General features: G+C 46.8%; 1 protein-coding gene across 1 annotated transcript; it reads right to left on the bottom strand.

Annotated features, from left to right (window-relative positions):
• Positions 1-2,223: 2,223 nt before the first annotated feature.
• RBP3 (retinol binding protein 3) lies at positions 2,224-12,852 on the bottom strand. Its single transcript, XM_081005435.1, has 4 exons — positions 9,719-12,852; positions 5,742-5,932; positions 3,864-4,006; positions 2,224-3,000 (listed from the first exon to the last, which is right to left on the bottom strand). Exons 1-4 carry the CDS (start codon positions 12,755-12,757, stop codon positions 2,681-2,683), a joined length of 3,693 nt encoding a protein of 1,230 aa, XP_080861561.1. The 5' UTR covers positions 12,758-12,852; the 3' UTR covers positions 2,224-2,680.
• Between the last annotated feature and the right edge of the window lie 8,145 nt (positions 12,853-20,997).

Raw genomic sequence — 20,997 nt, 5'->3', positions numbered from 1 at the left:
CCCATCTAAATACGTCGTACATGTTGGAGTGGCTGGAATGCAATTCATCTCTTGCAGATGCAGTAACGACAAGCCACCGAAGTGTTTTCAACACAAAAGCAAAGACATGGCTCACATGAGGGCTGGGAGCAAGATGTTGATCGCAGGGAGAAGCAGATAGGATTAAATCAGATTTTTATTTTGATCTAACTTTTCCCTTCCTGTTCTTGGATCTTAATTCTCACAGAACAGTGCAGTCCAGATTCTGCTTTTAGTCTCCTGCATGGTGCCCTTTTCTTAATAAACATACATTGGTGAAGATACAGAATGGAAGCCTATATGACTTGCATTTTTGTCTCAGACAAGACCTGACTGTTAGGCACTGCTTCCGGTCAGCTAGTCTGGGGGAAAAATATCCAGGTACAACAAGGAAATGGGTTTCAAGAACACCTGGTCACTGATAAGAATTCTGGTGGCAAACTCAGGCTCCATATACTAAGTAATACGATTCAGCTAATGACATATCACTGGAACCATGATAGATGGGTCTAACGTGCTACGCTTTCGTAACAAGGTCTTGTAAAAACCCTCCATCACTTCCCAAATTAGAGAAATAGATGGACAACCTTGGGAATTAAATGTGGGGGTGGGAGAATTGGGTAGCAAAAGATTTCCACCTTCTGGAGAATGTTGCAGGGGGGAAAAGTGGTGGGATTGTGAAACCCTCCAGTGCCCTCTGCCCTTACGCCAAGGAATCCTGACAGCAGCACAAAGGATTGAGCCCTCTCTGTGGTGAAGTTGGAAATAAGGTTTATTCCTTGCTTCCCTTCAGAAGGATGTTGACAAACTGGAACGTGTTCAGAGGAGGGCAATGAAGATGATCTAGGGTCTAGGACACGGGTCAGCAAACTTTTTGAGCAGGGGGCCGGCCCACTGTCCCTCAGACCTTGTGGGGGGCTGGACTATATTTTTTTTTGGGGGGGGGGGGAGGTAAACGAATTCCTATGCCCCACAAATAACCCAGAAATGCATTTTAAATAAAAGCACACATTCTACTCATGTAAAAACACGCTGATTCCTGGACCGTCCACAGGCTGGATTGAGAAGGCGATTGGGCCAGATCCGGCCCCTGGGCCTTAGTTTGCCTACCCATGGTCTAGAAACCAAGCCTTGTGAGGAACAGTTCAGGGAGTTGGTTATGTTTCGTCTGGAGAAGAGGAGACGGAGAGGAGATATGATAATCATCTTCAAATATCCGAAGGGTTGTTACATGGAAGATGGAGTGAGCTTGTTTTACTCTGCTCCAGAGAGTAGGACCTTGAACCAATGGCTTCAGATTACAAGGAAGGAAAGTCTGACTAAACATTAGAAATAACTTCCTGATGGTTAGAGCTGTTTTGACAGTGGAACAGAGTCCCCTGGGAGGTTGTGGACTCTGGTTCATTGGAGGTTTTTAAGAAGAGGTTGGGTGAGGAATGCTTTAGAGCGGTGATTCCTGCATTTCAGTGGGATTACCTTTTCGGTCCTTTCCAACTCTGCGATGGTAGGATTCTGCGATCCTTTAAAGGATAAGAGCTTGAAAGACCATGCAACAGAGAGGAACTGGGCTCAGAAGCTCTGAGTTCAATTCCCTCCGTTTCATTGTGGAGTGTTAATGGTTTCCTACTTATGCTTATATCATTCTGAAAATGCACAATCTTTCCTTTGTTCAGGTGCTCTCTTCTTCTCACTGCCTAGTAATCAGTAAAACTCAGAACCAATTCAAGCGGCCTGAACATTCGCAAACACACGAGAATGACGCTCCATGTCAGGAAGATCTGCAATCAGATGCAAGAAGCTTCTTGGGAGTTCCCCAGACAGGAGCGTCTACTCTCACAGGTTGTCTGCATGCATGCTCACACATGGCAATATTGCCTTCAGTCTGATGAGTTTCTGCCTAGGCGCATAGGACTTCTTTGGTGGCAAAGGTAGAAGAAGAAGAAGAGTTTGGATTTGATATCCCACTTTATCACTACCCGAAGGAGTCTCAAAACGGCTAACAATCTCCCTTCCTCCCCCACAACAAACACTCTGTGAGGTGAGTGGGGCTGAGAGACTTCAAAGAAGTGTGACTGGCCCAAGGTCACCCAGCAGCTGCATGTGGAGGAGCGGAGACGCGAACCCAGTTCACCAGGTTACGAGTCTACCGCTCTTAACCACTACACCACACTGGCTCACATTTTACTTCTGAATAACCCCTACAGGAATCAGCATCTCTCTTCACGACGATTCACGCGTGTACAAGATTGCACGAATCCACTCGTTGAATCAGGAAGGATGAATAAGGACCAGTGAGGGGGGATGACATTCAGGGTGGTGTGACCTGTAAAATTTGCATCGGAGTGGAAATGGAAGGGTACATACACAAACTCGAGTAATCACAGAGCTCCGGCTGCTCCTAGCCATCTACTCTGTGTGTATTGTGGGGGCTCAGGCCTTCCTGGGTCTGAAAGAGGAACCTGTGGGTGGGTTGGGTTGGGGTGTTCTTCTGCATGTCTTTCTTCCCCCTTTGTGGACTTCTCATAAGCGCTGGGACTGGGTCAGTGATATCCTTGAGACAGCAGAGGCCTGGGACAGATTTGCCGGGATGAAACACTCACCTCCCCTAATTTTCACTTCCTGCCTTTTGCTCCCATGGGGCCTTTGGTTTTGGACCTCGAGTTTAGCTGGACCTGTGCAGCCGCAACATTTCCTTAGCCTTGATGAGTGCCACCTCAGGGGGAACTTCCATGTGAGGTCTAACGCCCACACCCTCCCAGATGTCATCCATGGAAATGATGGATCTGGAAGTTGGAATGGTGACGTAGAGGCTGGTGCCATCCACGTGGTATGTCTGAGGCTGGAGGCAACCCCCGCTGGTCCTTTGCCCAACGATGAAGGCTCTGCCCAGTCTCTTCATGATGAACACAAATTCCTCGGCAGCACCAGCAGTGACAGAGCTGGTGAGGATGACTAGACCTTTATTGGAACCATATCTCATACCTTCAAGAGGCAAGATAACATGCAGTAGGTTAGTACATTGGTCCCTTTCAACCCTACAATTGGCTCCCCTCCTCCTTGCAGCTATGAAATAAGGGGTAATAAGACCTCAAGGGTTCAAAATCAACAACAAAATTGAAATCCTTACTTAATTTGCGTAGGCTGGATCTACACAGCTATAAAAAAACACTATGGGGGGAAAGTTGTAGAAGCTCACAATGGAAATTATTATTGACTTTCCATTTCAGCTCTACAGCGCCATTTGGTGTCACAGTGTTATAATGCATTTATAATGTTATAATTCGACTAATGTGGTTGAGTCCATAGTGTCTCAATTTTAGAAGTGCCTTATATGAATCTTGTTTCTGCTTACATCAATCCTGAAAAGCAAGTGGCTATTCCTTCTGCTCTACAGATTGCAAATTAAGGCCAAAAAAGTGCAGCTTGATAAAGGCCACACAGACAGTCGGAACAAGGCAACTGCCTGAAGCGAGAGTAATGTCATCCTCAACCCGGACCCCTGAGGAAGATGCAGGAGGAAATACAAACTGCTCTACCCAGTGGGGAACTTTCGGTGCCTTCCCAGGTCCCTCCTGACCTGAGGATTTAGCTCTCCCACCTTCCTCACACTCAGTGGTCTAGCCCCAGTAAAACCCCATTTTCAAACATTACAAAAAGTGAGGTGTTAAACACTGTTTCCCCATGTATTCATTGCATCCCCCCATTTCTTAATCAGAACTGCTTGACAATGATTCATGCTATCAGCCGTTCTGACATTTCACAAATTACATGCTGTCAGTGGCTTTCTAATATAGGTATCAGGAAATCTATTGACACCTACAAACCAAAAGTATAATTGCTCTCACCTGTAAGCTGCGAAAGGGTCCACATGTCTCTGGTGGTATCATTGGGTCTGTTGTAGACCTTGTCCAGAAGAACTGGGTGTCCTTCATCAAAGAAATACGAACACAGAGCTGCTACGGAAGATGTAGAGCCTCCTATATTATATCTAAACAGAGGAGGAAAGCCCAGATCACATAAGGTTCAACCTGTGGGACAAGGCAGACATACTTTCTAAAATGTGCTGCATGGTTTGAACACATGTATATTCAGTGAAGGGAGGGAATCTGGATCACAAACAGAATTACTGTTCTTGGGGGACAGGGGGTGGGCTGGTATGGAGGACTCCCTGGTCCTGAATGGGGTAACTGTGCCCCTGATGGACCAAGTGCGCAGCCTGGGAGTCATTTTGGACTCACAGCTGTCCATGGAGGCGCAGGTCAATTCTGCATCCAGGGCAGCTGTTTGCCAGCTCTATCTGGTGCGCAGGCTGAGACCCTACCTGCCCGCAGACTCTCTCACCAGGGTGGTTATTTCCCGCCTGGACTACTGCAATGTGCTCTACGTGGGGCTACCTTTGAAGGTGACCCGGAAACTACAACTAATCCAGAATACAGCAACCAGACTGGTGACTGGGAGCAGCCACCAAAGCCATATAACACTGGTCCTGAAAGACCTACATTGGCTCCCAGTACGTTTCCGAGCACAATTCAAAGTGTTGGTGCTCACCTTTAAAGCCTTAAACAGCCTCTGTCCAGTATACCTGAAGGAACATCTCAACTGCCATCATTCAGCCCAGACACCGAGAAACTCCACCGAGGGTCTTCTTGGTGGTTCCCTCACTGCAAGAAGTGAGGTTACAGGGAACCAGGCAGAGGGCCTTCACGGTAGTGGCACCTGCCCTGTGGAATGCCCTCCCATCAGATGTCAAGGAAATAAACAACTATCTGACTTTTCCAAGACATCTGAAGGCAGCCCTATTTAGGGAAGTTTTAATGTTTGATGTTTTATCACTTTATTATTATTATACTCTGCTGGGAGCCACCCAGAGTGGCTGGGGAAACCCAGCCAGATGGGCAGAGTATACATAAGTTGTTGTTGTTGTTGTTGCTGCTGCTGTTGTTGCTGCTGTTGTTTTTGTTGTTATCACCATAGGTTCACTGTGAAGGTTCGAAGCTATAGCCTGCTGCCATACAACTGCACACATGACATTTGAAATATTCAGTTGCACCCATGCAAGTGGTTAAGGGGCAAAGAGATTAAATCTGAAGCTTTGAGAAACACCACTTTTACTGTGTACGTTCCATTTTGAAAATTACAATTAATTCCTTAAATTGCTGATCCCCCAAAACATGAAGCCTTTTTGCTAGGGATAATTGGGATAGAAGCTCTGAAGAAGCTGACTAATTTTTTATATTTTTACTTTTTTGCGTATGCAGCAACTACAGAATCTTATAAACGCCGAAAAAGGAAGAGATTCCAACCAAACAAGAATGGCTTATAAAATCAATTGATTATGCTGAAATGGCAAAATTGATTGTAAAACGTAACAGATCAACATGACAAATTGTTTATGGAAAATTGGAGGCCTTTATTAGACTGTCAAAGTATTTTAGCAATATGAACTAGTGAGCAGGATTCGAGATATAAGCGGCGGGGGGCTGAAATGACAAGATGGATTTGGGGGTTTAATGTAGCTATTAAGGATAAGAATAAAAATATCCAGGCTGGAGGAGTGGGAAGTCAACAAGAAAAATATAAGTGAGCGATGTATGCGATGTAAATTTGTTATAACCTTAGGAAAAAATCAAATAAAAATTAACATTTAAAGAAAGAAAAGAAAACTATGATTGATTCCTCGTTGATTTCATCCAGTCCTTGATAATTTTTGGTCTAGCAGTTACCTCAGGTCTATGATTAGCGCATCCGTGTGGGCGATCTTCTCCCAAACGTGTTTCAGAAGCAGCTCAGAGAGCTGAGACAAAAGATCGCAGTCGCCGAACATATCGAACCTCAAGTAGCCCACGTTGTTCTCAAGCACGTTGGTGTGGTAGGAGAACTTCACGAGGTCTTCAAACATTTCGGGAGAAGGGATCTGCCATGGTTTGAAGAACATAGAAGGGCAACGTCAAATGAATGAACGAGGTGGAGATCATGAGCACATCACGGCTCCTAGTTTCATTGAAATTAAGCCAGTTGAGTAGAGTGTAGAACTAGGTCTGGGGAGACCAAGGTTCAAATCTCTACTCAGCCATGATGGCCGGTGCCTGTTTCTTAGCCTGCCTCATTCCTACCTCACATGGTTGTTGTGAGAATAAAATGGTGGGAAGGAGAGAACCATATACACCGCCTTGAGTTCCTTAGAGGAAAAGGGGAATATAAAAAGGACCCCTGACCATTAGGTCCAGTCGTGACCGACTCTGGGGTTGCGGCGCTCATCCCGCTTTATTGGCCGAGGGAGCCGACATAAAGCTTCTGGGTCATGTGGCCAGCATGACTAGGCCGCTTCTGGCATACCAGAGCAGTGCACAGAAATGCCGTTTACCTTCCCGCCGGAGCGGTACCTATTTATCTACTTGCACTTTGACGTCCTTTGAACTGCTAGGTTGGCAGGAGCAGGGACCGAGCAACTGGAGCTCACCCCGTCACAGGGATTCAAACCGCCGAGCTTCTGATTGGCAGTTCCTAGGCTCTGTGGTTTAACCCACAGTGCCACCCGTTTCCCAAGGGGGAATATACATGAGAATAAATAAATCTTGTTTCTCTACTGGGTGCCCCTTGTACTCTGAACCCGTCAGAAACCATGAAGGGACAGCAACTTCCCTCCTGAGCAGATACAGTGGTACCTCGAGTTACATACGTTTCAGGTTACAGACTCCGATAACCCAGAAATAGTGCTTCAGGTTAAGAACTTTGCTTCAGGATGAGAATAGAAATCGTGCTCCGGCGGTGTAGCGGCAGCAGGAGGCCCCATTAGCTAAAGTGGTGCTTCAGGTTAAGAACAGTTTCAGGTTAAGAACGGACCTCCGGAACGAATTAAGTACTTAACCTGAGGTACCACTGTATATGCATTTTAATGCGAAAACACCTCAGTTACAGTAAAAGCATCTCACGCACTCGCAAACCTGGTGTAAGTAGAAATCAGAATTTTAAACGAATGTGTCGAAACCTGCAATAATAATATCTTTAAAATGAACCACGGCCATCTGTTGAACCTATTAAGTTAAGGTTGCTTTCCTGTGTTAAAGAACAAACCATGGAGGCAAACACTGGACGTTGTGTTTTATTAGTGTAGGTTATCTGCAGACTCAGGGACTAGACCAGTGGTTCTCAACCTGTGGGTCCCCAGATGTTGTTGGACTACAACTCCCATCATCCCTGACCACTGATCATGCTGGCTAGGAATGATGCGAGTTGTAGTCCAACAACATCTGGGGACCCACAGGTTGAGAACCACTGGACTAGACAGAGGGCCTTCTCGGTAGTGGCGCCCGCCCTGTGGAACGCCCTCCCATCAGATGTCAAAGAAATAAACAACTATCTGACCTTTAGAAGACATCTGAAGGCAACCCTGTTTAGGGAAGTTTTTAATGTTTGATGTTTTATCGTGTTTTTAATATTCTTTTCTTCAGAATGGCTGAAGAAACCCAGCCAGATGGGCGGGTTATGTATGTATGTATGTATGTATGTATGTATAAATAAATAAATAAATACAGTCAGTCATCACGGGCTGTAGCCTCCAAGAGATGGACCTCCATGATTACCCACAAGACTCTATAGATGATCAGAGAACCCATGTTACTGAGCTGTGCATTATCTTCACTTGTGAATAATTATGCATATTTATGGTGCTGGAGGAGACTCTTGCGAGTCTCATGGACTGCAAGAAGATCAAACCTATCCATTCTGAAGGAAATCAGCCCTGAGTGCTCACTGGAAGGACAGATCCTGAAGCTGAGGCTCCAATACTTTGGCCACCTCATGAGCAGAGAAGACTCCCTGGAAAAGACCCTCATGTCGGGAAAGATGGAGGGCACAAGGGGAAGGGGACGACAGAGGATGAGATGGTTGGATAGCATTCTCGAAGCTACCAGCATGAGTTTGACCAAACTGCGGGAGCCAGTGGAAGACAGGAGTGCTTGGCGTGCTCTGGTCCATGGGGTCACGAAGGGTTGGACACGACTAAACGACTAAACAACAACAACAACAAATGACTTTATCAACAAAGAAAGACAGTTTTGCTTAGATACTGCTAACCTTTGATTCTGGATCTATACCGCCCAAGCCTATCCATGGTACCTTAAATTGCACCCTGCCCTGGGATTTGCTTTTAAATAGGCATGCAGATAATTGCAGCAGTTGTATGCTTGCCATATGTCAGGAAAATCACTGACATGTCCTGGTCATCAGGTGCACAAATGGTGTTGGGGGATTTTTGCCGAATTGGCAAAAGGTCAGGGAAAACCCGGATGTATGGTAACGCAGTGGAAAAAGCAGAGGAAACAGCTAAAAAAAAGCTTAAAATCACTGTTTGGGTTAGTCCACCCCTCCCAAAAAAGCTCAAAAAATTGGGTTTGTTCCCAAAAATAAGCTTAAAAATAAGCTTAAACTCCTAAAAAAAGTTTAGCGACTTTGCAGGTGTCAGGAATTTTACTTTTTGAACTATGGCAACCCTCAGCAGAGAATCTGTTACACTGGAGAACTGAGACAAGATTGCCATCACTTGCCCTGATATGCCCACATGTTCCTTGCAGCTTCTGACTTTTGAACAGAGCATGTGCGATGATACAGTCTGTGTTTAGAATCTGCAGAGTGCAGGTCCTGCAGTCAGAACAGGTGCATGTTCACAGTGCAGGAGGCTCTGCTCAGAAATTACCATATATTTTGCTCTATAAGACTCACTTTTTCCCTCCTAAAAAGTAAGGGGAAATGTGTGTGCGTCTTATGGAGCGAATGCCGGCTGCACAGCTATCACAGAAGCCAGAACAGCAAGAGGGATTGCTGCTTTCACTGCGTAGCGATCCCTCTTGCTGTTCTGGCTTCTGAGATTCAGAATTTTTTTCTTCTTGTTTTCCTCCTCCAAAAACTAGGTGCGTCTTGTGGTCTGGTGCGTCTTATAGAGCGAAAAATACGGTATGCTAAATGCATACATCTAGCTTGGCCCTAAATTGTAACTGGGGGATGACACACCCTGAACAACAGGAAGGGCAAAAAAACTGATATGGGCAACAATAAAAGTGTCTTTCATCTTAAAAACAAACAAACAAACTGTAGAAAGGGATAGTAACACTGTGGAGAGAATAGGGCAACTTATTATTTTGCTAGTTGTGCTGTTTCAAATGTGCCTTTTATATTTGACTTCACTTAGTCATGCTTTCTTTTGAAATGTTTAAGATTTTTTTTGGTTAACTTTGCTCTGCTAAATGTGGATTCTGCAGTTGACCACCTCTGTAGTTGTTTTTTTTTTTTTAATATTCAGGATAATATTTTAGTTTCCTGTTAATTATGTCTGAATGAATGTTAATTGTATTTAAATGTATACTTTATATTTGACTTCCTTCAGTAATGTTTTATTCTAAATTGTTTTATTTGCTGTTTTAATGTAGGTTGTAAACTGCTTTGAGATCCCCCCTAAAAATATACAGCAGTATAGAAATGAATAATATAATAGTAATACACATGATTTGCCGCTAATACTCTATAACGTGGCAGAGTAGCAGAAAGTTCAGTGATGCCATAGGATGACAAAGTAAACACACACACACATACACACACGTTTGCCACATTTCCCAGCAGGGCTGGCCCACCCATGAGGCAGGATGAAGCAGTCACCTTGGGTGGCAGAAACCAAAGAGGTAGCACACCCCGAATAGGAACTTACCTGCATGGGCATGATACCTGGGATGTGGTCCTTTGAATGCTCAGGGATGTGGGTGACCTTGAGGTGCCTATCTCCAGAGAGAGCTTTTAGGTTAGCGTTCATTTTCTCAGCCAGTTCCACCTCACAGTTGACATTTCTGTAGGCGGCTTGCTCAGCAAGCTTGGCTGCCACTGTAGCCCCAATATCGACAAAGGCATAGTTGTCAGCCACCAGTTTGCCCACGGTCTGCAGCACACTGGGCAACCTGGCGCGCAAGGCAATGATCTTCTGGGCGGAAGCCAAGGCCTCTGGAGCCTGCACGGTGACGTGGGGCTCCACTCCAGACAAGCTCCACACTTTGCCAGTGACTGGACTGAGCACCACTTGGCTGGGGATCGATGCGTACAACGGGCTGCTGCCTATGTGGTAATTACCGGCCGAAAGCGAGCCCCCGACTGTGGGCTCCCCGATTACCGTGGCCCGATGCAGGTCCTTCAAAGAGCGAGTGAGGGCTTCGGCAGCCGAGCCACTCATGTGGCTAATTAGGATATAGACATCCTTAGCCGAGCCGTAACGTTTGCCGGTCACCTCGGGCAAAGTCCACACCTCGGTACTTTGAGAGGTGCTGCGGTCGAAAACTGTGTACAGGTGTCGCTGAGGAGCGGCGTCAAAGAAGTAGGAGCAAAAAATGGGCACTCCGTTGGAGTAACTGCCTGTGTTGTAGCGCATGTCGACGACAATAGCTTCCGTTTCCACCAACTTGTCCCAAACCATGTGCAGCACCTGTGGCCCAATAGCCTTCACGGTCTCCGCCTCAGCCATCATGTCAAAACGCAGGTACCCCACGTTGCCTGGCAACACCTCCACCTTGAAAAGAGCCTCGATGAGGTAAGCCAGTTCCTCGGCAGTGGGCATCTTGTCAGGAGAGTGCTCCTCTGGAGGAGGTGCCACGTGGCTGTGGAAGATGTGCAGCTGATGATCCCCAGAGGTTTCTTGAAGGTCGCTGGTCAGCTGAGAAGCGAGGGTCTCAAAGTCCACGACTGAGCGATACCCGCCTTTGGCCAGCTTGAAACGGAGGGCGCCACTGATCCTGGTGGCCATTTCCGGTATGGCGTAGTGGGCCTCCAGCAACTGCCTTACTTCCTCGACAAGTACTCCCATGCCGTTGTGGAACGCCAGTATTTCCTGTGCCTTTTTAAGAGCCTCGTCAGCCAACACGATGGCATCGGGAACCACCCCGCCACCCAGCCAACACTCCCCGTGGTTGTCGATAAAAGAGACGACCGGTACATTGATCAGAAGGCCGCAATCTGCTCCTTCACTGAGCTGCAAAATGCAGAAGGTGTGCGAGTGGGTCAAGATACCTGCCGTAATCTCGCCAACCAAGGTGGCACGGCCGAGGGACTGCATGAGGTAAGCAAACTCCTCGGCGGCTGTGGCCGTGTGGTGGCTTGTGAGCAGGTAGACGCCCCGCCGAGCTCCGTAGGGCTTGCCTAGCATTTCAGCCCTGCTGCTGTGGTCCTGGGACTGGTTTGTGCGCCTGTCATAGGTGGTGAAGAAATGCACAGCGCCAGCGGAAGGGTCTTGGAAGTAGGAGAGCAACACCGGCACAGCGGTTGAGGAGGGGCCTCCGATGTTGTACCGTAGGTCCATGATCAAATTGTCTGTGGCTTCCAGGGGCTCCCAGACTTGACGAACGAGGTAGGGCCCTAGCTTGACCAGCACCGTAGCATCTGCAAACTCGTCGAAGCGCATGTAGCCCACGTTGCCTGGCAGTACCGACACCTTGAACACGGTATTTACCAGGGCGTGCATGAGTAGCTCGTCGTTAGGTAGGTCGGTAGCCATGGCAACCTGCTCCTCGGCTGGCGCAGCTGCAAATTCGCCCGGGGCGACAGCCCGCAAGAATAGGCGCGGGTCTTCCGACACAGTGTGCAGTTCGGCGTTAAGCTTGGAAGCCAGCTCAGTTGCCGATAGGACGGAAGAGTGGTCGAAAGCAGAGAGGTGCGTCAGCAGGGTGGGGACTCGGTCTACCACAGCATAGTTGTCCTTCAGGATACCCATCAAGAGGTTGATACTGCCAGGGATAGCTTTGCGTAGCGAAATGATGCCCAGGGCTGTCTCCAAAGCATGCTCTGATGAGGCAGCTACGCATGGCTCCACGCCACCAATTTCCCAGCTTTGCCCATTTCCACTCAAGGGACTCACAGAGCAGGATAGGGGAATTGTCATGTAGAACTGGGAAGCCCCAATCTGCAACTTTTGGATGCTCAAGGAGCCCCCGGCTGACTTCTCCCCCACTATGATAGCCCTGTGCATTTGTTTGAGGATATAGGCCACATCTTCCGCCACCCCTGTGGTGTGCTGGCTTATCAACAAAACAACGTCCTTCTCCTTGCTGTATCTCACACCCAGCACCTTCGGCAAAGTCCAGATTTCCATGGTCGTATTGGACGGCCGGTTGTATATGGTGTCCACATGCAGGACCCCGTCCTCGTTGTACAAGTAAGAGATAATGAACGGGATGCCGGAAACCTGCCCTCCAGTGCTGTAACGCAGGTCGAGGACCAGAGCTGACGTCTCCATCAAGGTTTTCCACACCTTTTCTACCAGGAAAGCCCCAATCTGCTCCACAGCATCCTGACCGATGATGGAGTCGATCCTTAGGTAGCCTACGTTGCCCTCCAGCACCTCAGACTTCACTGTGTGTTGGATGAGACTTAAGAGCTGCTCCGAGGTCAGAGAAATCTCTGCTGCTTGCTTGGGGGCAACAGGAGTGGAGGGCTCATAAGAAATCACCAGCCGCGGGTCGTTAAGGGCTCCTTGAACCCCAGCTGTCAGAACAGTCGCCAAAAGTTTGGGATCGGAAATGTCCCAGAACTCGCCGCCCTTGATGGCTTGTTCGATGGCTTCTTGCATCCCCACCAGGTTTTCGGGAAAGCAATAATTATCCAGCAGAAGCTTTGCCATATCCAACACCAGTGTGGACTGGAGGACGCCCTCACTACAGCCACCACAACACATCAGGGCCACCCACAGCAGGAGACGTTCCCCGATCATTTTCTTTAGTGCAAAGTGAAATGTGCCGCAAGAGAAATCCAAACCACTTGCAGTCCGGGAGGATCTTAGCTTTCTGCCGGCGCTCTCTGTGAATCAGTGCTGTACAGCCAAGTATTACATTTGGAGAGCATGGAATATCCTTTAACTAGCCCTTAAATCTGGCTCTAACCCCTTAATCTCATTAAACTGGAGGGCATCAGACAAAGGCCACACAAAGTGCAGCTTCATCGTCCAACAATCCCTCTTACAAAACGGCCTTTAAGGAGCTTTAGAAAGCTAAGAGAAGCGCTTAGATCGGGGTTTCCAAATGGTAGTCTGTGGAACGCCAATGGTCATTCAGGTGGGGCGTGGCAGGTGTGTGAAAAACACTTAAAATCTGAATGGCAATAAAATTCAATGTAAGGAACAAAAGGAGCAATCAAGAATAACTGAATATCACACAGCACCTACAGCACGTTGCAACTGCTACAACAGGCAGAAAAATCTTTAAATGGTCCGCCGAGAACCCCAGTATTTTCCAAGGGGTCCTTGGGCCACTTTTTTAGGAGACTCTCGTGGGAAACAGACTACATTTGAGCTTGTTTAATGTTTATTATGTTTTTGTATGTGCTGGAAGCTGCCCAGAGTGGCTGGGGCAACCCAGTTGGATGGTCAGGGTATAAATATTATTATTATTATTATTATTATTATTATTATTATTATTGAATAGTAAATCCCTATTTTCAATGGAGAAATTTTGGAGGGTATGGCAGTTTCTTTTCCTGGACCAATGATAGCTTCCCAGTCCTCCAGCTTACATTCTATTTGCATTTGGTGGTTTGGATTTTTCCAACACTGAATATTTCCGCAGAAATTCCACCCCCCCCACCCAATCAAGTAAGAATACAATTGCTGTTAGTGTTACTGACCATTCTCAGGACTGCACTTTTACTATGTCTGCTCACCAGAGTGTTGCTAAATCTGAGGCGACTTTAATCTTCACAATTTGTCATCAATTAGGATTTACTTGTAATACCAGCGCAGAACATATGGCCACTGCTTCCGGACAAGAGAAACTCAACCCGACAGACTGAAATAGAATGTGTGTGTTATTTCTTAAGCGCCATTCTATTGTGCTGCTTAAAGATTGAAAGAGGATCAGTCTAGACTTTATCCCTTTCAAATTTGCCGGTCTACGCAGTTTCCATGAGGATAAAATGTGAGTGCCAATTTACAGATTTTATAGAGTTAGGGTGAGACAGTTTCAATTTCCTCATCATCCTGGGGAAGAAGTGACAAGAGGGGTGCTTCAGGGTTCTGTCCTGGGACCGTTGTTCTTCAACATCTTTATAAATGACTTGGATAAAGGAATTGAGGGGATGCTCATGCAGTCTGCAGATGAAACCAAATTGGGAAGGATAGCTGATACCTTAGAAGACAGAATTGGGATTCAAGAAGACCGTCACAGATTGGAGAAATCGGCCAAAACTAACAAAAGGAATTTCAATAGGGATCAATGTCAAGTTCTGCACTTAGGCAGGAAGAACCAGCTGCAAAAATACAAGATGGGGGACACTTGGCATGCTGGTAAAGGGACCCCTGACCATTAGGTCCAGTCGTGGCCGACTCTGGGGTTGCGACACTCATCTCGCTTTACTGGCCGAGGAAGCCGGTGTACAGCTTCCGGGTCATGCGGCCAGCATGACTAAGCCACTTCTGGTGAATGAAAGCAGCGCACGGAAACGCCGTTTACCTTCCCGCAGGAGCGGTACCTATTTATATACTTGCACTTTGACGTGTTTTCGAACTGCTAGGTTGGCAGGGAGCTGGGACCGAGCAACGGAAGCTCACTCCGTTGTGGGGATTCGAACAGCTGACCTTCTGATTGGCAAGCCCCAAGCTCTGCGGTTTAGACTACAGCGCCGCCTGCGTCCCCGGCTTGCTGGTAGTACATTCATATTCTACCCTTTTTCTCCAAGGCCACAGGGTCTTTGTAGAACACAAGCTTAACATGAGTCCACAGTGTGATGCAGCAGCAGAAGAAAAAAAGCTAATGCTATTCTAGGCTGCTTCAACAGAAGTGTAGTGTCCAGGTCAAATAATATTCCTGCTCTATTCTGCCTTGGTCAGACCACACCTGGAATACTGTGTCCAATTCTGGGCACTGCAATTTATGAAGGATGTTGACAAAGTGGAACGTGTGCAGAGGAGGGTGACTAAGATGATCAAGAGTCTGGAAACCAAGCCTTATGAGGAACGGTTGAGGGAGCTGGGTATGTTTAGCCTGGAAAAGAGGAGACTGAGAGGAGATATGATCTCCATCTTCAAATATCTCAAGGGCTGTCACAAGGAAGATGGAGCAAGCTTGTTTTCTCCTGCTGTGGAAAGTAGGACCAAATGGGTGGATTCAAATTGCAAGAAAGGGGATTCCAACTAAACATTAGGAGGAACTTTCTGAAAGTAAGAGCTGCTCCAGAGGAATGGACTCCCTCAGAAGATGGTGGGCTCTCCTTCCTTGGAGGTTTTTAAACAGAGGTTGGATGGCCACCTGTCAGGGATTATTTAGTTCTGATTTCTGCATTGGGGCGGGGGGTTTGGACTAGATGATGCTTGGGGTCTCCTCCACTTCTACAATTCTATGATTCTAAGCAAGCCAGGTGTGTCCCGTCATACATTTTAGCACCTGGTTATTCCTGCCCAGGACGAGGGTGGCACTGTGGGTTAAACCACAGAGCCTAGGGCTTGCTGATCAGAAGGTCGGCGGTTCAAATCCCCGCGACGGGGTGAGCTCCCGTTGCTCGGTCCCAGCTCCTGCCAACCTAGCAGTTTGAAAGCATGTCAAAGTGCAAGTAGATAAATAGGTACCGCTCCAGCGGGAAGGTAAACAGCGTTTCCGTGCGCTGCTCTGGTTCGCCAGAAGCGGCTTAGTCATGCTGGCCACATGACCTGGAAGCTGTATGCCGGCTCCCTCGGCCAATAAAGCGAGATGAGCACCGCAACCCCAGAGTCGGTCATGACTGGACCTAATGGTCAGGGTTCCCTTTACCTTTTGTTCCTGCCCAAGTGCAGAACCTGACATTTGTCCCAATAAATAAACGTTAAGTGTTGTACTCCTTCCCTAATCCAAGCCCTCTGTGTCAGTGAAGGTCACTGAGGACTGCTGCTGCATTTTCTGTAACATAAGATTTATTCAGACACAATTACCGGCTGAGCACAAAATTCGTTTACGTGCTTACGTTTATTGTATCTGACCATTCTTAATTTCTCTTCTTTGCTAACTGCTTTGAATGGGGCCCTGTACAAAAAAAGGGAAAAGAATCCAGATATCAGGGTTTTAAAATGCATCCTTTAAATAAACAAATAAAGAAACACCCCTCCCTTCTTGTTTTTTTTGCTGATGGCTGTGTGTTCTTACGACGATGGCCTCTCTGTGTGATTTGACTGGTCACCTGAGGATTTGTGAATGGAAATATTAGAAAGCTCGGTGCTTTGAGTGTGGAGATAAAAGAGTCTGCTCCTCAGACGGAGTTATGTCTTAGGAGTCTCTGACTCTGCTTCTTATCACTCGGATGTGTCTCATAAAGGGGTAAAAATAGAGGCATACAGGATTACAGAAGATGTGGCACTGGCGACCATGAAAAGGAAGCCACTGGGAAGAATGGAGGCCTGAGGCATTTAGCCCTCAAGGACTCTGCAATACCTGTGGTGGCAAAGGCCATTTTTTTTCTATTCTGCCACACGACCCAACAGTGTGACGCGGCAGCTAAAAAAGCCAATGCAATTCTGGGCTGCATCAATAGGAGTATAGCATCTAGATCAAGGAAAGTAATAGTGCCACTGTATTCTGCTCTGGTCAGACCTCACCTGGAGTACTGTGTCCAGTTCTGGGCACCACAGTTCAAGAAGGACACTGACAAACTGGAACGTGTCCAGAGGAGGGCAACCAAAATGGTCAAAGGCCTGGAAACGATGCCTTATGAGGAACGGCTAAGGGAGCTGGGCATGTTTAGCCTGGAGAAGAGGAGGTTAAGGGGTGATATGATAGCCATGTTCAAATATATAAAAGGATGTCACATAGAGGAGGGAGAAAGGTTGTTTTCTGCTGCTCCAGAGAAGCGGACACAGAGCAATGGATCCAAACTACAAGAAAGAAGATTCCACCTAAACATTAGGAAGAACTTCCTGACAGTAAGAGCTGTTTGACAGTGGAATTTGCTGCCAAGGAGTGTGGTGGAGTCTCCTTCTTTGGAGGTCTTGAAGCAGAGGCTTGACAACCATATGTCAGGAGTGCTCTGATGGTGTTTCCTGCTTGGCAGGGGGTTGGACTCGATGGCCCTTGTGGTCTCTTCCAACTCTATGATTCTATGATTCTATGACCCCAGTGGAACTATATTCGAAGTGCGATCCATCTGGTTCATTCACTGCTTTAGGCAATTAGTTGAAATCCTTTGACCTCCGAGATTGCTTTTTAAGGATGGAGATTGACTGTGGGCATGCTTGTTTTAGGAGCTGTACAATATTTTAAACTGTGGTCTACCGGGGAGTAAATTCCACAGAGCTCTATGGGACACTTTTGAGAAAACATGTAGAGGATTGCTCTGGTGGTATTGATGACAGTTCATCTTTCAAGTACCGGTACTTTATGAGAGAGAAGAGGCAGAAAAATATTTTATTAATGCACTAGAAAACTGCAGTTTTACCCAACATGCCCCTCTGTCCATTTGCTTTGACAGATATTTTGGTCTTAGTATGTAGTTTTAGGGAATTTGAGTCTCTGGCATGGTTTTCTAGCTTTGTTCAGCCGCACTGAGCCGGGCTGTCCTTAGTTTTTAATCCCTTTTTTATCCCTGTGCAGGACATACCTGAAAACTGACAAAGAACAATAGCAATTAAGATTCCTAAGTAGGGATGGGAGAATCAGTTAGCTTTCAGTTTCTCATTTTTCCCCAATCTTAAATTTAGTTTTCCAGGTTTCCACATCAATTTGCAATTTTGTTTTGTTTTATTTTTTTAAAAAAACCAAGTCCTCACAATAATTTTTCAGTATTTTAGGGCATGTTTTAGCTGAGTATACACATTTGGGCAAGTGATGCTTCCTAGCAGAATGCCTGTCGTAGTTTATTTTCAGAAATATATGCAACTCTGTGCACAATTTCCCCCTCATAAATGCATTTTTGTGCAGATGTTTGGGTTGGTTGCAAAATTTGGAGAGGCACAAATTTCAAAGGATGTTAAAATGCACACCGAACTGAATTTCTCCCCAGTCTCTGTAGTCAAGTTACCGTATTTTTCGCTCCATAAGACACACCTGACCATAAGACACACCTAGTTTTTAGAGAAGGAAAACAAGAAAAAAAATATATTCTGAACGAAATGGTGGATGTATGATTTTTGTGGTTCATGCTGTGGCCACAGACATGTGATCTGATGCTGAATTTGGGGTGACCCAATGCAAAAATCCTGAGGATCCATGGGCTTTTACCTCCCCCCTCCCAGGCAGCCTCCGCTAGCATCCCTTATCTCTCTTTGGATCCCACCGATCAGCTGTTTCCTTTCAACACTCCCTTCCCTTTTGTTTGTCTTAGTGTCCTTTCCTTAGCTGGACCAGTTTTTTCCTCCTCCTTTTCTTCTCATTTCTCTCCTTATTGCTTTAGTCTTCCTGTTTCCCCCCTTTGCAAGTTTGCTGTCCTTACCTCCACCCTCCCAGGCAGCCTCCTTTATCTCTAGCGTCCCTTATCTCTCTCCCCAATCGGCAAACGATCATCGGCTTTGTTTCCACACCCACTTCTCTATTTCAAAAAAAAAGAGCATGATCTGCTTTTTGCCCCTGGGCAATTCAGCTCCAGGGACCACGCATTCGCTCCATAAGACGCACAGACATTTCCCCTTACTTTTTAGGAAGAAAAAAGTGTGCCTTATGGAGCAAAAAATACGGTAACTGTTGCTGCAGCAGAAAAGCAGCTGTGGATTGATTGATTGATTGATTGCATTCATATTATTCCCTTTTTCTCCAAGGACTTCAAAGTGGTTCTTCCTCTCCTCATTTAATCCCCACGACAAGCCTGTGAGGTAGGTTAGGCTGAAAGTGAGTGGCTGGCCCAACGTCGCCCAGTGAGCTTCATGGCTGAATGGCGATTATGAATCTCTGTTTCCCAGTCTGACACTCTAACCCAGCTTTTCTCAACTTTGGGTTTCCAGGTGTTCTTGAACTACATTTCCCATCAGTTCCTGACCGCTGGCCATACTGGCTAGGAATGATGGGAGTTATAGTCCAACAACCTCTAGGGATCAAAGGTTGAGAAAGTCTGCTCTAACCACTACATCACACAGTCCTCCTTCCTACTACTGCAGGTGAGAGCGAAAGCTGTCAAAAGGAAGGAGGGAGGGAGAATGAAGAAGCCACAGCTGCCTTACCTCCCTGTTGTTAACAGAAAAACCCGAGGGCTCCCTTGGACAAAAACAAAGACACCAACCAGGATAACTTGGAGCAAAACAGCAGCCTGTAGGCTTGGCCTTTATTGAATACTGTCGCAACAGGACTCCCACCCGCAACAAGATGAAGCAAAATGGAAGTCCAGAACAAAAGAAGACCCCAACTTTTATTAGTTACTAATCCCCCAAACTACACCCCCAAGACTACATCCCAACTACATCACAACTACATCACAAAAAAAGGAGGGGTTGAGGGAGGAGTTGTGGAGGTAACCTGAGTATCTTGTCACCTGGCTGGTTCCTCCTTTCCCCCTCCCCATGAGTCATTTCCAGAGGACAAGGGGAGTTGGCAGTTTCCTGCCCCTAGAGGGAAGATCTGATCATTGTCCTTTGTTCCAGTCCATGTTGAATCCACTCCCATATGCAAGTCCTTTGTGACCTTGATGGTCTTCTGTCTGGGACCATCAAGGTTGTCATGCCAACTGGGTAGGGCTCCTGTGTATGTGCTGGTATGGTTAAGAGATTATGGCCGTCCTGTATCAAACCATCCCCCTTTGATAGTCCTTCCTTCATGGAGTAAAATAAAAGTGGACCGGTGTAAATCCGATGTATGGTTGATTTACTATGAATTTATAACAGAAACGTTGCGTATGTCATGTGTGTGTGTGTCGTGTTTGTACAAACTGAATAACTGGGGGGGGGGGGTCCCTGCAACACAGTTCAGTGGTGGATTCCAAAGAATACATTCATTAATTTTTATTCAAAGTACAGTTACAAATGTACTATGCCCCGATGCACCTAGAGGACACTACGACATGGAAGGAAGAAGGTTTGTGCACACATTGCTGGCTGAAGGGCTGAGTATCTTGATGATGTGCTTTTGCATGCTGTTCCCCTTCCTGGTCCAGCTGCCAGACCTGAGCTTTAGGTCCTTAAAACCTAAAAATCATGGTGGTTGACTACTTGGAAGGGGGAGCAGGGCTGTTTGGAAGGGGCTACATTTAGATCTCACATCACTCCAGTTTGTTTCTGGACCCAATTCAATGGGGTTAATGTTTAAAGCCCTAAACGACTCAGACCCCCAATACCTGAAAGAGCACCTCCTTCCCCACAGACCCTCTCAGGTGTTAAGCTCAGCCCTGGGGCAGAGGACTTTTGGTAGCTCCACCACCCTCAGAAGTTCAAAAGGCAAATGCCTGCCATGCCTATTTTAAGACCCATCCTATTTTGGTGATGCTTTTGAATTCTGGTGTTGGAGGAGACTCTTGAGAGTCCCATGGACTGCAAGAAGATCAAACCTATCCATTCTGAAGGAAATCAGCCCTGAGTGCTCACTGGAAGGACAGATCGTGAAGCTGAGGCTCCAATACTTTGGCCACCTCATGAGAAGAGAAGACTCCCTGGAAAAGACCCTGATGTTGGTAAAGATGGAGGGCACAAGAAGGAGACGACAGAGGACGAGATTGTTGGACAGTGTTCTCGAAGCTACCAGCATGAGTTTGACCAAACTGCGGGAGGCAGTGGAAGACAGGAGTGCTGGCGTGCTCTGGTCCATGGGGTCACGAAGAGTCGGACACAATTAAACAACAACATTTGGGTGATCATAAGTTGCCCTGAATGCCGCGTTTTAAATTGTTCTGGTGGGGACGCATCATGCTTCTTCTGGGAGAGTTTGTGTACCTTTGGTCCCCACCCTGCACCTGTCTCTCACCTGTGGCACCTAGAAGCTGTCCACATGGGACATCCTGTGGAACAGCTTCCACTGGCCACCAAAACCAGCCGAGAGTAGCGAATGAGTTGCATGCAAAGACAGGCTCTGGTGGATTGAG

This window comes from Podarcis pityusensis, assembly GCF_964106645.2.
Source record: "Podarcis pityusensis genome assembly, chromosome: 5".
Classification (NCBI taxonomy): domain Eukaryota; kingdom Metazoa; phylum Chordata; class Lepidosauria; order Squamata; family Lacertidae; genus Podarcis; species Podarcis pityusensis.
Note: the sequence above shows the minus strand (reverse complement) of the source record. Positions and strands in the feature narration are given on the sequence as shown.